This window comes from Kryptolebias marmoratus, linkage group LG4, assembly GCF_001649575.2.
Source record: "Kryptolebias marmoratus isolate JLee-2015 linkage group LG4, ASM164957v2, whole genome shotgun sequence".
Lineage (NCBI taxonomy): Eukaryota > Metazoa > Chordata > Actinopteri > Cyprinodontiformes > Rivulidae > Kryptolebias > Kryptolebias marmoratus.
The window spans coordinates 14,388,818-14,405,184 of record NC_051433.1 but is presented as its reverse complement, the minus strand read 5'-3'; the positions used below and the strand labels follow the sequence as shown (position 1 = coordinate 14,405,184).

The 16,367-nt window shown below is 43.1% G+C and overlaps 2 protein-coding genes across 5 annotated transcripts in view; one reads left to right on the top strand and one right to left on the bottom strand.

Annotated features, from left to right (window-relative positions):
* LOC108235740 (guanine nucleotide-binding protein G(i) subunit alpha-2-like) overlaps nucleotides 1-11,945 on the bottom strand; it is a 50,578-nt gene extending 38,633 nt beyond the window's left edge. Inside the window, exons 1-2 of one of the 3 annotated variants that reach the window (XM_017415938.3) lie at nucleotides 11,791-11,945; nucleotides 11,213-11,359 (exon numbers count right to left, since the gene is read on the bottom strand). In XM_017415938.3, the coding sequence (XP_017271427.1) occupies nucleotides 11,213-11,330 (118 nt within the window). In that variant the 5' untranslated portion in view covers nucleotides 11,331-11,359; nucleotides 11,791-11,945. Of the gene's footprint in view, nucleotides 1-4,633; nucleotides 5,372-11,212; nucleotides 11,378-11,790 lie in introns of those variants that run through there. The other 2 variants (XM_037975520.1, XM_017415936.3) reach the window with 2 other exon arrangements.
* On the top strand, nucleotides 11,359-15,800 carry LOC108235636 (zinc finger protein OZF-like). 2 transcript variants are annotated; one of them, XM_025005842.2, is made up of 2 exons: nucleotides 11,359-11,479; nucleotides 13,897-15,800. In XM_025005842.2, exon 2 carries the CDS (start codon nucleotides 13,908-13,910, stop codon nucleotides 15,108-15,110), a length of 1,203 nt encoding a protein of 400 aa, XP_024861610.1. In that variant the 5' UTR covers nucleotides 11,359-11,479; nucleotides 13,897-13,907; the 3' UTR covers nucleotides 15,111-15,800. The 2 variants fall into 2 exon arrangements, with proteins under 2 accessions (XP_024861610.1, XP_017271246.1); XM_017415757.3 differs by lacking the exon at nucleotides 11,359-11,479 and adding an exon at nucleotides 12,128-12,504.
* Nucleotides 15,801-16,367: the final 567 nt, after the last annotated feature.

The window sequence follows — 16,367 nt, the reverse complement described above, 5'->3', positions numbered from 1 at the left end:
CGTATGAACTGAATGTCTCTGGAAATGCTACCAAAAGATGCAACAGCTGAGTAGGTGCCAAGTGTGATACCCTGCGGAAATCTGTTCGTCTTGGAATGCTGTGGTGTTTGTGTGCGGGGGGTTTTTTTCCCTCTCAGCATTTTGGACTGTCGCTGCTGTCATTAAGCAATATTTGTGGAAATGTGAGCATGACTTTCCTGAATTTTAAGCCACACGTTTACAGGATTCTGTGGAATAATGCACGATACCTACAATCCCATTAAAAAGAAAGGGGAGGAAGGGGGAAGCATAGATACTGCTCAAGTAGTTTGTTTTTTTTCCTGAAGCAGCAGGAAGAGTGCAATAAGAAGGCTGTTCAGTCTGGATAAAAAGGTGGGAATTAAGGCAGTAAGACACCGATGTTTCTGGGGCAGAGAGGCCAGCGTAGTCAAGTCTCTGTGGACTGGCACCGAGACGCGCAGTCTGCAGGAGGACGCCTTATCTTCAGAGCTTTCCCTGTAATTGCAGGATATTCGGCCTCTTCACAGACACATTCAGAGAACCGCCATCCAGTGCGTCATACAGCTAATTGGTCGGTGCTGGGACACAGACTGTTGAGTAAACAAGGTCAAGTCATTTGTTTTATTTGTTTGAAGACTCTTAGAACTGGAACACGTCTGCTAATATTCTTCTATTGAAAGAAATCTGCTAAGGGCAGTATGTATTTACCCGATTAGATTATGTGAGGGGCTGCAATGGTGTCCTGAACTGTGAGAGAAGATACTGGAAAAAAAAAACAACTGTTTATCATTGTGGAGCAGGTCACTGACTAGTTCTCCTAGGAGAAACCCAGGTCTCTATAATCAGATGACTGTAATTACACCTGACACCCACTTAAGCTCTGCCTCGGGCTTTAATAAGAGGGAGGTGCTCTGTGTCTGCGCAGCGCTGACCACACGGGCTGACCAGCAGCAGAACATGTGACAGTCTGCAGGCTACGGTAAATAAATGACTGCATGAAAGACGCAGGGCAGCTGAAACTGAGCTCGGCGCTAACGTGCTGCTGAAACTGTGCAGGGTTAAAAGGAGGAATCGGTCAAAAGTTTAGGATTTGGGGCTAATTTTAACCATATATTAAAAGGTGGTGCAGAGTGTGAACTTCTCCTGTGCGTTTTAATTCACACCAATGCAACTGCAGGACGCAAAGCACGAGATGGGAGACGAACTGGTTCTGACAGAACGTCATTCTCACTTTTTAGCGGGTCGGTCAAACAAACTGAGACTCGCCTGGTGGATAAATGAGGCATTATGCTGGGATGAAATCAGAAAGAAAATGCAGAATTTTTACTTCAGGTTCTCCAAGCTCAGAGAATTTTCAAAAATTAAAACAAAAAAAAAAAAACTGGTAGTATTCCTTTCTTAATAATTTGAGCCTCACTCTAAAGTAACTTTCTGTTTTCAGTCGACTTCCTTCAAAGATATGTGGCAGGTCTGATGAAATTATTTGGCTGAAATCACAAAATAAAAGCATAATAAAATATGACATTTTGAAAATATATCAGTGGTTGGCAACGAATCAACACTCAAGGAAAAGTAAAAAGATACGCATAGCTAAGATATTTTAATGTTTCTTTCAGAAACATTTATTTTACTTTTACAAAATAGCTGTTCAAAAGAAAAAAAAGATCCAAGAACAACAAAACTGTCACACTACAGAAGCAACACTCTTGATTGCGTAACATGCCGCTTCAATATTAACAGCAATGAGGCTGTTAATGCATGACTGCTGTAACCTCGGGAAACTGTTTTATAGTATTGAGGCCACCGCTGCAGGAGTGACTAAATCATAAACAGAGTCTGTAATGTGTGGTGCTTTATATGGCCTGTAGACTACGCCCCCAAAATAAAAAAAAAATTAAAAAAGGCAATAGGAACAGTTGTAAAGAACCCAAAACAAACCAAGCTGTCTCCTTTCCAAGATCGCAATCTGTATATTTCAGCTCCAGCTTGGAAAAACAGGTTTCATTTCTCACTTCTGCCCTGTCGATGTGACAGCGGTGAGGTAAGAAAAAGGCGTGAGTTCCACTTCTTTCATTTTTATACGCGACGCATATATTTTTTTAGCACAAACAAATATTTGTGTTCAGTGGAAATGCCTCTGGACAGTGGCCACGGGCTGCGTGTACGCTCCAAGTCTGTGGGCCAAAGTATTTACATAACGGCGCTTCCCGTCGAGCCTGTTTACGCCAGAGACAGCCTGGACTGCGTGTGCGTTACGTCTTCACGGCGAGCACATGGCGAGCCGAGCTATGGTTGTTTTTTTTTTTGCCAACGTGTTGGTGCCCCCACATTTAAAGCGGACCGTGGTGCAGAGGGGAAACACTCATTTGGCACAGAGCGCTTTAAAAAAAAGGAAGAAAGAAAAGAAAGGAAGTTCCTACGCAAACATGAAGTGTCCTTTTAAGGGACGGAATGGATGTTCGATGTCAATCAAAATCCAAAAAAAAAAAAAAAAAATCCTACAGAGGAGCCTGTGAGCAAGTGTTTGTTCCCGGTAATGAAGGCCTGAGCCTCCATGGCATGAAATCCTCACCGCTACATTAACTAATGGCTTCTTCTGGGGACAACTAACAAGACAAAGCACACTCTCACACAGCCTTCTTAAGGTGAGGCCGATTTAGCCAAAGCCGTTGCCATGGAAATGCCTAATTACATTTGGCTGTTTACAGCTTTTAAAATATCAAGGGGGAAACATTTTAATGAGTCTTTTTGTGTGTGTGTGTGTGTGTGTGTGTGTGTGTGTGTGTGTGTGGTTGGTTCATCTTCCTCAACTTGTTGGACAAAGACTGTGAATCAGAGATCATTCAAGACGAGAAGCGGCGTTTCCGCCCTTCGCCGGTACGAAGAAATTAGACTTCTGCTTGAACAGGAAATCCTGCAGCAGAGCTTGGTCGATTCACGGTTTCCAAAACGAATCACCTCTGCCCAGAAAGCAGCGGTGAGAGTTTTCGTAGATGCTGAGAAAGATCCGATGGAAGCAGATATCTTTAAAAAAAAAAAAAAAAAAAACAACAACATGGAGGAGTGATGTGACACGTATGAAAGGATTAACACCTTCATCCAGCTAACAGCGAGGCTGTTGTTTCAGATGCAACTCTAAGCTGCAATCCTGCATCCTTTAGTTACTAAATCTGTTTAAATTAAAACTTTCATCTGCCAAAACCACTTTCTTTTTTGTTTTTTTAACCTTGCTTCCTGTTATACCAATCCCTTCCTTCATTCTTGAGATTTTGCGGGTTTGTTTTCAGGTACAGGCTCCACATGCCGCAATACGTTCTCCCAACTGCGAAAGAGGAGGGCGAACGCCGATCCGCGCGACCTGGTCTCAAAACGGCACAAACTTTTCATCTCAGATCCAGAGCTCTCCTGTAATTCTCTCCACCCTCAGCCCACTGCGCCGGATGGCAACTAGTGAGCTGAAGTCCCGCTCCACAGAGCCGAGGGTGTAATTAGCCCTCAAACCGAGGGCACGGCTCAACCAGCCACCTCGTCTTCTAAAGATCCAGGAGGGAAAGACTCACTGCGGGTTTACTATTAATCCAAGATTTATTTTTGTCAATCTTATGACTCAGTGACCAACAGACCTCTTTAAAACACATGAGCTGAACTGTTCCTTAGACTAAACCAAGCTGCAGGGGCTGAAAAAAAAAAAAAAAAAAAAATCAGCCCAGCGACCCAAACCCTTGCTTGAAGAGGTGGATAAAAATCAAAATTACATTCTAGTCAAATATGCGGACATCAGAGAAGACAAACAAAAACGCTTACTAAACAAACATTTGTTTTTCAGCTCATTTTTCCCCAAGGAGGACATTTTGTCGTGCCGACTTCCTGGAAACAGGCTGCCGTCGAGTTGCAGCAGAGAGCCTCAAATGTTGAGACCGTCATCTGAAAGTTGTCTGCAACTTACATGGTCAACTGCGCGTCTTTGGTGAACGCTACGGCTTAATCCAGCAGCAGCAATGGAAGCAATGAGAACCCAAACTATAGACTGAATGCTGCACGAGCCAATGAATGGCCTCAACTCTAGTTTAAAAAAAAAAAATCAACGAAAGGGGGATGAAAGTGTCTATCCAGTAAATACAAGAAAACATGGCATGCAGGTTTACAAACAGCCCATTAAACCATATTTCCCCTCAGTCCTCTGACTGTGTGTGTAACGTGTGTGTGTTTGTGCTCTCCAGCCAGAAACTGGGAACAGTCAGGCCCGTCCATCCTCTGTCCAAACACCCGCCCACTCATTATGGACCAGACCCTGCCGAGTCTGACCCCCCCTCCTCCCCTTTATCAAGTCAAATCCTGAAGAGAGAAACCTGCCCCTCTTTATTTAACCATCCTTCTAACAATCTCCCAATAATCCCCACACTGAGCGTGTTGTAAAACCGGCTCCACAGAGCCGAGTGCTGCTGTTGCAACTCCAAACTCAGCACGGCCTCATGTTTGGGTCAAAGCATTTCTGAATCTGAAGGCAAAGCAAAAACCATTTAAGACCAGAAAAAAAAGTGGGCTAAATGCACATCACAAAATGAAGCCAGCTTGCAGCAACTTTCTGCACCCCCCTCCTCCAGTGTGAAGAAGTTGTGACAAAGTTACTCACCCAGCAGCAGCAGTTTCACTTCCCTCTGCGACTTTTCGTCATCTTCTTTCAGTTTTCTGTCGATCATTTTGGACCTCTCGGCCGCAGCCTTGTCTTCCTGACTGACCGTGCAACCCATGGTTCCCAGTGCTCGCTTCAGGGCTGCAGCTTAGTCGGTGGGGGGAAAAATACCAGGATAAATGTATAATATCACGACCGCCGGACTCCCAAATTCCTCCCCGGCTTTAACAGCGAGGGCTGAAGTTGAGTAAGGGTTGAGTAAGGAGACTTCCCTTTTTGGCGAGTTGCGACAAACGTGACGGAGTCCGTTCATAGAGAAGATATATACGGAAAAAAACAACAAACAATGTCCTTCAACGACGTGGAAAAAAGTTTAAAAATCCACAAAATACCTCTTAGTTGGTTAGCATATGGGAGGGGGGAAAAAGACAGGTTTAGAAACTTTTTAACAAGTCCTCACAGCGGGTCACAAAGAGCAGGTTAAAGACGAGAAGACGCAAAGTTCAGCCTTAATAAAAAGTATTCCAGCTGTTCTGAACCGAGCGCACACATCCCCCGCTGCCGGTGACGGTAGCGGACTCGCACTCACCACTTTTCCGGCGGGAGGGGGTTAAAAAAGAAAAACAAAGCCTTCTTTCCCAATATAAACTATTTACTCTTAACCCGAACAGTCGTCGCGCATTCTTGCCCCGCGTACAGATTTGTCACGTTTGAAGCCACACCCGTGAGCCGCCGCGAAGTTCCCCTCTCTTTGCGCGAGACAGCGCCGCTGCAGGACCAACCCTCAGCGAGGGGGCAGCTCCGCGCCATTTATACTCCGGCGCACGCGGCGGCGGCGGCGGAGTCTGCGCAAACGGCACCGCCCGCTCAGACGCAGCTGCGAGACAGGCGTCCGTCCATTCACTGATACAACTACTTCCACGTCAGGCAACAATGTGGTTTTAAAGGAACGATTAAGAGCAGGGGATCTCCTGGCAATGATGAAATATGGGTTGAGCGATTAGAAGCCACAATAAACTTTAAATTATTCCCATTTTAGGAAGGTCGGTGAAGGTCTGTCACTAAATTTATGGAAAAAAAATGACACCTGGATGATCTCATATGGAAATTCAAAAGGATCCAGTAGCATAACGACATTAATAATCACATCAAATACTCTATAAAACTGTAGATATAGATAAATACTGTATACAGCTGTACATGGCAAGTATTTGTACATACTGTGCAGATGACTGCTGCAGCTGTTTACAGCATAGATATAGATAAACTCACACTGAAGTATATGTGTACTGACAGGAATTTATTTATTTTCATACAATTATATATGTAGCTAAGGCTCCAGTTTTATTGAATGAATGTGCTGCCTTTTATTAAGACACTAAAGTTTGAACGTTATTCTGTTTTAAATACTTTTTTGCACTTCATAAGAAACAAAGGCGAAAACAGTTCAGTCCAGTAAGTGGGGTTTTTATGAAAGAAGGCTGTTTTCTACCTCTAAAAGCGTTCCAGTTAACCTGTGATTTAATTCAAGCTTTTAAACAATCCCTGTGGAAATAAATCTGAACACGCAGGCAAGCAGTTCAGTGACTACGCCGTGCCCTGCACTTAGACGCTCTCATCTGTACGCTTAAAAAGGCAGGACATCTTATTTAAAAGTTCCTGATCTAAAAGCGGTTATTGGGAACAAACTTTAGCGTGATCATCATCTGTTTTGTGCAACGTAAGTTCTCAGTTTTGCTGTGATCCCTCCCTCGAAGTCGAACATAATGGTGGATAAAATAAAAACGAAGGATACTGATTGGTTGAGAGGCGGCGCCTTGATAGGCGTAATGTCTAATCCAAAAACCTAGCCTGCTGTGGAGCAGGTGGATCCACTGTGCATGACCTCTGATGGGTGTTAGAAACTGCAGGGCTGCCCCTGGTTTAGCTGGGACAGAAGCAGAACTGGCCACAAACAGCTGAAGCGAGACAACGCCGGTTTCCTTCAGCTCTTCTGACAACAATCCAGGAGAACTCGCGGCCTGTGACCTTTCATTACAATATTAACCGGTTTTCACAGAGTAATAGTTTCATATCAAGTCGTTGATGCCAGCTCTAAGAGATGGACGCCGACTTCACATGTGCCAGAGGAGACGCCTCAGAGCTGGTGGAGTCCCCGGCGTCTTCCTTGCCTTCATCCCCCTTCCCCAAGCTCTGCAGACTCGTTTCCCAAAGGACGAGGGAGACTGAAGTCTGAAAACGCTATTTATAAACATCAAGCGCATCCTGAGTATTTTCTGACAGATAAGCCCTGTTCAGTTTAAGCACCACAGCTCACGTGTGGCATTAAATTATATTTGGAGCGGTCAGATCTCGGGTACCTGCTCCACGTGTGAATAAACACAGAGCCCCAGCAGACGGCGGGGCTGTCAGCTGAGTGCAAATATAACGCCAGCAGGTCGGACGCCTCCGTGAAATCTAACACACATTCAATCGCCTGAATTATATCAATATTTTAACATCGATACGGCTCAAGAGTGGCCAGAGTGCTTCGGCCGACAGCTGTTTGCCACACAAATTCACTGAGAACGGAAGATCAGCACCTTGTTTGAGGTTATAACCGCTTCGTTCGAAACAGCACTTCATTTTTTATGCTACAGGAGCTTCGCTTACACAGGTCTGGACAGCCAGGCCTGCCTAATCGATCCCAGAACCACAGAGCCTTCGCCTCAGTTCTCACCAACAGGAAAGATGCTGAGTCAGCGACGTGCTTTAAGAGACTGCTTCTTTACGCACCTCACCCTCAAACCAGCCCGTTTTTTACAGCTCTCACTGCTCAGACAGGTAAAAACCAAAAGAAGAGAGGCAGGGAAATGTATAACAGAAATATGGGGAGGAAAAAGGACATGGGGAAATAACAGAAAAGAAAGCAATAAAAAGTATTTCATGTCAGCAGTTTCATCCCTCTGTAGGTTAAGACCAGCCCACACAGGGCAGATTAAAACCATGTTGAGAAAAGTTTGGAAAGGATAGTACTACAGAAAGCATCAGAGCTTGAAATAAATCACATGAACATCACTCTAACTGCGCCACCCACCTTGGTTTTTTCCAACGCTGCAGTAGATTTGGCCATTTTTCGAAAGCTTTATTTTTAATTCAACTCCGGCACCTATCAACGACTCGTTATGGTGTGTTTTCAACATGTCTACGTTTATGTTAAAGATGCCCTGCGTGTGTAAAGATGCATACTAGCTGTGGGTTTGTCAGGCGGAGCAGGGTGGCACATTTGTGATTCCAGATTTCAGACTTCAAATAAAGAAAATAATAAATGAGGGTTTTTCAGTTTACACAGCAGAAATATTTATGTTTGTCTTTGTTATTGGCTGCGCGGTGGACTGAGGACACAGAAGGGGAAAACCTGACATAGGTACGTGGGAATTTTATTTTATTTTTTTGTCCTCAAGTAGAAACAGTAAAATATGTCCTGACTATGTGTAAAAACAATATGAGACTGAAAGAACAGAATTGTTACAAAGCCCCTACCATGGAAATGTCTAATTACGTTACAGCTTTGGAAAAATAAGGGAAACATTTTAACGAGTCTCTTCGATTTCCTCGACTTATTGAATAAAGGCTGTGAATCAGGGATCATTCAAAATGAGATGTGACGTTTCGGTCCTCGCCTGTTCAAAGAAATGAAGTCGGGTTTGTTTGATTCCTAGTTCCCAAGAAAAATCATCTCTGCTGTGAAGAAAGTAAATGAGACTTTTCTACAGTGTCCATAAACATCTGACAGTAACAAACAGCTTAAAAGACATCTGGAGGACAGACATCTGCTTATGTTTTATATGTGATATAAGATTATATATGTGTGTATTGTTTGTATATCAAAACAACACATTGTCAACACCTTGTGTGTCCTGGATGCTATCTCAGTCTAAGAGTTTGCTGTAATTAGTCTCCCATCATGCTCGGTGCTCAGCTGTGCCTCTACTAACGGATCAAACATTAGGTCAAAAAGAAAAAAAACATAAACTGAACCTTTACAAGGTGTCACATCAGGCCAGGTAGCTAACATTCAACTCAGTGATAAAACTACCAGGCTCATTCTAGCCAGACCAGTTCATAATTTCATAATTTACTTGTGTACTTAGTCTAACCAGAGCTCCGCTACCAGTGTCAGTATTTACTGTACTGATAACTTCCACTTATATAATGTAACCTTTTTCCTCATAATTCTGTAACTATTCCTTTTCTAACATGCACTTCAGTATTTAGTCGAGGATAACAGAGATTTTGTCGGTCCTAAGACACTAAGACTATGTTCACACTGCAGATCTCGATGCTTTCTTTTTGTTTCTGAAATCTAATTGATTTTTTTTTGTGCATAGTTGTTCACACAATAATTTTAACACAACACTGAAGTGACCCGCAGCGCAGAAGCTGTGACGTCACACCGCCGGGTAACAATTTGACCCCCCCTCCAAGTTCAGTGCAGTACTACGTTCGATCGTGCCTCTTCCCACCAACTCCAGCACAGAACTGGGATATCTGTCGCCTTTCAGAGAGGCAGAAATCGGATGAAATGCGACATGAACAATCAGACCGAGGTCCCTTTGAAAACAGCAGCTTTACATACTGTATGTCTGGACCAAAATCTGATTTGTGATGTTCAGGCTGTCATAAAATAAATTTAAAAATAAAGTCAGAACAAAGAAGTCAGATTTGGGATACTTTCATATGCAGTGTTAATGCAATGATTTGCAGTTCTCATAAACATCCAAACATTTTCAGAATTGAGGTTGTATAATAAATATCACAGTGTATTAGACTAGTGATGCCAAAAAAAAACAGACAAATGTAATGCCACACTCTGTGAAGTGATGACAAAATATTAGGCTCCTTGGTTGAATTTAAGCCTTTTCCTCTGATATCTAGTTTTTGCTGCCATGCTGGCAGTAATAAGGAATGTCAAGCAGCACCTACCAAGATGGCAGCACGAGTTCTCGCCTCGTTGGCAAACTCTGCACCGTAGTTGACCTCTCCGGTGTATTTCTGTTTTAGTGGCTGTAATCCCTTTCTCACACAGCTGCAACAATGCAGCTCGGCGTGACGTGGTCTCAAACCGGCACAAACTTTTCATCTCAGATCCAGAGCTCTCCTGTAATTCTCTCCACCCTCACCGACTGCACCGGATGGTAATTGCTGATCTGAAATCCCGCTCCACAGAGCCGAGGGTGTAATTAGCCCTCAAACCGAGGGCACGGCTTAACCAGCCACCTCGTCTTCAAAAGATCCAGGAGGGAAAGTCTCACCGCGGGTTTTACTACCAATCCGGGATCAATTTTCTGAGCTCTGGCAGGAAAGACGACAACGACAACAAGCCAGTCCTGCAGACCAACTAATACATGAGCTGCACTGTTCCTTAGACTAAATCAAGCTCCAGAGGCTGGATTCAGCTTGGCGACCAAAAAGGCTCACTTGAAGAAGCGGACAAAATAAAAAAAAATAAAAAAACGTTTCTGGATCAGTGTTTCTGGGATGTAATTGACACTTTTTCCAATCAGAATCCACAACAACTAGAAGGAGAGTGGCTACATCTGTTACTTTTTACACAACGGCATCTCATTCTGATAGTCGCTTCAGGGCAACCACCTAAAGGCAAGAAAAAGATCTCATTTTTTTTATTGTTCAAATGTTTGTTGTCTCGGTTAGAGATACTAGTGCACAGCAGGGTTTTAGTTTTAGACTTGGAGGGGAATTTGGCCCTTTTTGGGTTTTTTATTTTATAAGTATTGTTGGAACATATAATAAAGATGAAGACTTACAGTAATTATAATAATCAGACATTCATAGTAGAGACTAGACGTGCAGTGTAAGCTCCACTCCACTCATGGGACCAGTGTGATGGTTTGACACTCAAGCTGAAACCTCCCTGACACACACACACACACAGATAGTAACAATGTTTTCATTACTGCATGTCAGTATAACAGCAATATAAAATTTTACTTCTTTGAATAACTCTTTACTTTACAGGCCTTAAATGCTCAGAAGCATCTAGTATTATCTGAGCTGACATAGATGCCATCCTTCCACATTATCATGAGTGGATCTGTCCCTGAAGAAGGCAGTGGGTCTGCAGGATTACTTCCACCTGGCTGGGTGTTCATGAACCCAAATGGGCTCTGAAAAGGGCTCGGCGAAGCCCACTTGTTCGCCTCCTGTCCCGGATCAGTCCATTCTGCTTCGGCGAGGCGAAACAGCCTCCGGGACTCGGCAGAGCTGAGCGCTGTCAGAGAGCGAGCCAAACTTTTTTTTTTTTAAAGCACTTTAACATGTTAAAACTTAAGAAAAAAGGCAAATGCACACCACAGAATGCAGCCAGCATGCCTCCTCAGGTCAAAGACCTCCAAGTTTTTCATCCATGTGTGATCTGGTTGCAACTGAAGGTCACATGTAAAGTGACAAATGTGTTACAGCACGTAAATACTTCCTGTTAGCAAACCAATCAAGGACTTTTTTTCTCCCCCTCCCTGCTCAATTGTTAAATTGCACAAGTCTGCAGCAACTTCTGCAAGGTGTGACGGAGGCACTCACCCAGCAGCAGCAGTTTCACTTCTCTCTGCGCCTTTACTTTTTCTTCTTTCAGGTTCTTGTCGATCATTTTGGACCTCTCGGCCGCAGCTTTGTCTTCCTGACTGACCGTGCAACCCATGGTTCCCAGTGCTCGCTTCAGGTCTGCAGCTTAGTTGGTGGGGAGGTAAAAAAAAAAAAAAAAACAGGAGAAAATATAATATCACGACTGACTCCCCCTGCTTTAACCACAAGGAGCTGAAGTTGAGCAACGCGACTTCCCTTTTTTTGGTGAGTTGCGACAAACGTGACGGAGTCCGTTCATAGAGAAGATTTATAGGAGAAAAAAAGAAATAATTTCCATCAACGACGTGAAAAAAGTTTTTTTTTTTTTAATTCACCAAAAAACTCGTACGTGGCTCTCTCAGTTGGTCAGCAAAACACACATTCAGTAACTTTCCTCGATTCCCCTCTTAACTAGTCCTCACCAGAGCAGGTTATAGACGAGAAAACACGAAGTTCAGCATTAAAAAAAAAAGTATTCCAGCTGTTCTGAAGCGAGCGCTCACATCCCCCGCTGCCAGCCACGGTAACGGACTCACCACTTTTCAGTGTTTTTCTTCTCCAAATCTCTCCCCCTTTCCTAATGTAAACTATTTAACCTTAATCCGTACAGCGCATCCTATTATTTTCCTCCCCCGGTGTGCAGATTTATAACGTTAGTAGCCACACCCGTAGCCGCCGCCGTGAAGTTCCCCTCCGCCAGACAAAACAGCGACAGACAGCGCCGCCGCCTCCCAGCTCAGCCGCCGCGGGGCCAGCCCTCACCGATGGGGAGGGAGGGCTCCGCACCTTTTACACTCCGGCGCAGTCGACGGAGCGTCCGGCAGGCGGAGTCCGCACAACCGGCGCCCGCTCGGGTCACGGTTCAGCGCGGTGTTTTCTCATTATCTCGAAGTAACGGATCCGATGAACATAATTGTGAATTTTTTGTTATTCTTCTTGTCCTTTCGAACTGGTTGTCGTGATTTACAATCCCTACCAGCAGGTGGCGGTACATGCACCTTAACGCTGTTAGCAAGAAGAAGAAGAAGAAGAAGAAGAGCAGGAGCAGGAGGCATGCTAAAATTAAAAAAAAAGTTAAATCATCTAAACTGCCCATTAAGAGTTTAAGAATAATGCGGATGAACAGGAGCTAGCGGAAATGTGGAAACAGCAGATCAGACAGCGACTGGATGCATCAGTGGAAGAAATAATGGGGATTTTTGAACGAACAGTCGCAGAATATGAACAGGAACTGTCGCGTTTAAAAGCCGGTGAGTGACAAAATAGAACCCCACACGTTCTTTGCAACCTATCAACTTCAATTAGGTGTGTATTTTTTATTTGTTTTCCTTTATTCACCCTGACAACTGTGACGATGTTAGATTCAATTTAGGCGCAGATTTCCGGTGGCTAATGGGTTTAGCTCCTTGTAGCTTAGCTAAAAACAGCTAGCTGGTGCTAGCTTGTTAGCATCGGGGCTAACAACTCTCACTCAAGCTGCCACCTTTTCACCTTCTCATTTCACACATTTGGTTTGTGAACTGCTGCTTATCATTTAGTTTAACAACCTTGGTTTTGACTAAGAAGTACAAAGTACAAAAAAAAGAAATAACAGTGGTGACAGACTGTTAAAAAGATTACCCCCATAGGACACCAGCAGGATTTAAACTATTTAGTCATTAAACGAATGCATATAGTCCACCGCCTTTCATTCCAGAGTTTTAGACTAAGATCACTTTATTTTGTAGCCATTTTGGTCAAACATATAGACATATCTGTCCAGTTCATATATCTTATCAGGTATAATAATGTGAGATGGTAATATGAATGGCCACACCAACAATAATACAATAATAAAACCAAGCATAATAAACTGAAGAATAACCAAAAGAGAGTATAAAATATAAAACCAAACAATTAATCAAAATAAAGCTTATAGCACTAAATGTTGACTTTAATGTAACAATCAGAAGAGGCATTAAACCAAAGAGAACCTGGATCCAGTAAAAGTTCTCCACCAAAAGGAACGATTTAAAGTTATGAGTAAAAGCAGCTTGTTCAAATGTTTTGCCGCAAAAGCCTTGACACGTCTGGCTTTTCCTCCATTTTCAGACACAGATGAGAGCCCTCAGCCTTGTTCCTCTCAGAGCCCGTGGAGACATTTATAAAACTAGAAGGTCAGATAAATACAGAGAAAAAAGTTTGTTGCAACTTTTCCAAGCCAAGAGAAGGAAAATCTAAAATCTGCCCCGATATAAACTCAGAGTCAGTGCATTGAGGCTAAGGCTGATGTAACTTCATCATATGCTTCAGTCCCTGTTAGAAGTCTGGCAGACTCGTTTCATGACAGAGGTAAGTGTCAAACTGTGTCTCGAAGCTGGTGGAAACAAGATGGGACAAGTTTGGAGACGTGCTGCTGAAAACTAAAAGCACTGACGAACTATTTGAAAGAAGTTTTGCAACAGGCTTTATTTATTCCAAACAAGAACCAACTCACGGCTGTGTTTGTTTTGTCATCTTCTGGGAGCCGGTCATAGGGATGTCTGCCTTTATGTGGATTTAGTTTTGAGAGGTAGTGATCTCAGCTATAACACAAGTAATATACGTGTGACTTTAAAGTTACTGATGTTTATAATGTACATGTGGTTTGTTGTTCTCTGCAGATGTTCAGCAGATGATGCTGCTTAATGAAGGAGCTCCCGAAGAACAGAGGGCTGGTGCGGACCAACAGGACCCAGAACACCTCATCATAAAGGAGGAACAGGAGGAACTCTGGACCAGTTCGGAGGGGGAGCAGCTCAGCAGGAAGGAGGAGTTCGGGTTTCAATACCCAGCAGTTCCTTTGAAGAGTGATGATGATGATGACCAAGATCTTCCAACCAGCAGCTCAGATGACCAGATGACAGCAGCAGCTGGTGGAGGAGCAGGGACTACCTGGACCCCAGCTCTGAATACTCATGAAGATGATTTCAACTCTTCAGAGACTGAAGTCAGCGAGGACTATCAAGGCGACAGAGATGGGGACAACTCTGACTCTCAGCTGAAACACTCGTCAGACTCTGGACCAAAAACTGAAAACGGGGCTCCTGGGTCAGGTGGTAACGCTGTCCACAAACCCTTCAGCTGCTCGGTGTGCAGTGAACAGTTTCTGCACAAGCAGTCTCTTCAGATGCACGTGAGAAGTCATTCAGCGACGAAGACGTCGAGCTGCTTTATTAACGAGAAACATCGCAGGGTGAAGAAAAACGTAGACTCGTGCAGGGACGTCCGAACAAGTCCGACACCGTTTCCGTACGATGACTGTGACGAGAGATTTACTGTAAAACCAAACCTGAGCAGACACGAGAACATCTGCATGGACCAGAAATCATTTGGCTGTGACGCTTGCGAACAAAGATTTCGAACTAAAGCCAATTTACGGCGACACATGAGAACCCACACCGGGCAGAAACCGTTTAGCTGCGACATTTGTGGACAAAGATTTAGGGACGACACAAACTTGAACAGGCACATGAGAATCCACACCGGGGAGAAACCGTTCAGCTGTGACGTGTGCGCACGAGCTTTCAAGGACAAGTCGACTTTGGGCAGACACGTGAGAATCCACACGGGTTACAAACCCTTTGGTTGTGACGTTTGTGGGCGAAGATTTAGCCAAAAGTCGCACTTGAACAGACACATGAGAGTCCACACCAGGCAGAATGTGTTTGGTTGTGATGTTTGTGGACAAATATGTGGCAGCAAGGGAAGCCTAAAAGCACACATGAGAAGCCATATAGGAAACAAAGCGGGCACTTGTAAGGACTCCCTAAATACACACGAGAACCAAGACTGGAGGGAAAACGGTTTAGTTGAGAATATTAAGACAAACTCGTAGAGATGCGGTTCCAAGGTTCGTTGGTAAATGTTTATGTAGTGTGGAAGTTTGAAATCTTTAAATATTTCTGCTTTTTGTGCCTTGAAATTCATATTTATTCTTGAAAACATGTCTCAAAATACACCACAGACCTGTTTAAATGTAAAGCCTGTAGTTCCAGGTTTCATCTGACACACTGCAGACTGTCTTTTTGGATGCGAACATTAAATGTTGCAAATATTTACGATGTTTAGAAGTTTTCATACAAAAGTTCCAGTTAGTCCCAGATAAGCGCTCCAATTTTGTTATCTTAGAAACTGAAATGCACACAAATGTAAAAGTGCAGGACAACATGTAATTTACATATCATTGGTGAGAAGAATAAATGAATGAATAAATATAAAATACAAGTTGGAAAAAAATAAACCTGCAGTTATTCTGAATGTGTTTCTGTTTGAAGCTAAACTCTTCATAAAATTAGCCATTTCACATGTTTGTGCTTTTTCAAAACTTCTAAAAAAAAGAAATCCATAGTTTTAAGAGATCAGGTTGTAAAACTGTTTGATTCTTGAGTGGATTTTATTTATTTTTTGGCAATATTAACGTGTAGTTGTGCTGCAGTTTGAAACAAGATTTTTTTCATCTGAATCAGATTCTGTTTCCATATCGGAAAAACAAAATCGCATCAATAAACCTTATGTGGAGGGTGAAGTGTTTGGTGTTCATTTCACTCGAAGATGTTTCCTAGTGTTTGAGGACAGATCACTCTGAATCACTCCTTTTGCTAACATGAAGTCGTAGCACGAGGCAGCAGCAGCAGATCTGACTCATTAAGGAAAATAGGATCAATAAAACTTTTATTTTCTTCCTCCTGTGTCTTTCACATCTCAGGCTGAACGCTTGACTCCGTTTAAAATGTAAATAGTTTTATTCTCTTGCATGGTTGGCGCTCAGCACAACAAGCCAGACTTTCTTGTAATCATTTAAAGTGGCTTTGATCAAACGTTTTCCAGGCTTTCTCAAGTGTTTCTCTAAACTGTGACTGCTTTGTCTTACTCATTTTCAAAGGACATTGCTCTGTAGGAGCAGATCAAAAAACTAAGTTATTATTTAAAGGTACCTGTCATGTGCAATAAAAAAAATCCAATAAACTCCTTGAGTTCAGGGGATTTCTTTATTCCTTTAATGATTCAGTGATCATAGTCACAGACCTGGAGAGCGATGACTCAGGACTTCCTTTTGATATTGTACTTTTTCATCATATTTATAATATTTTAT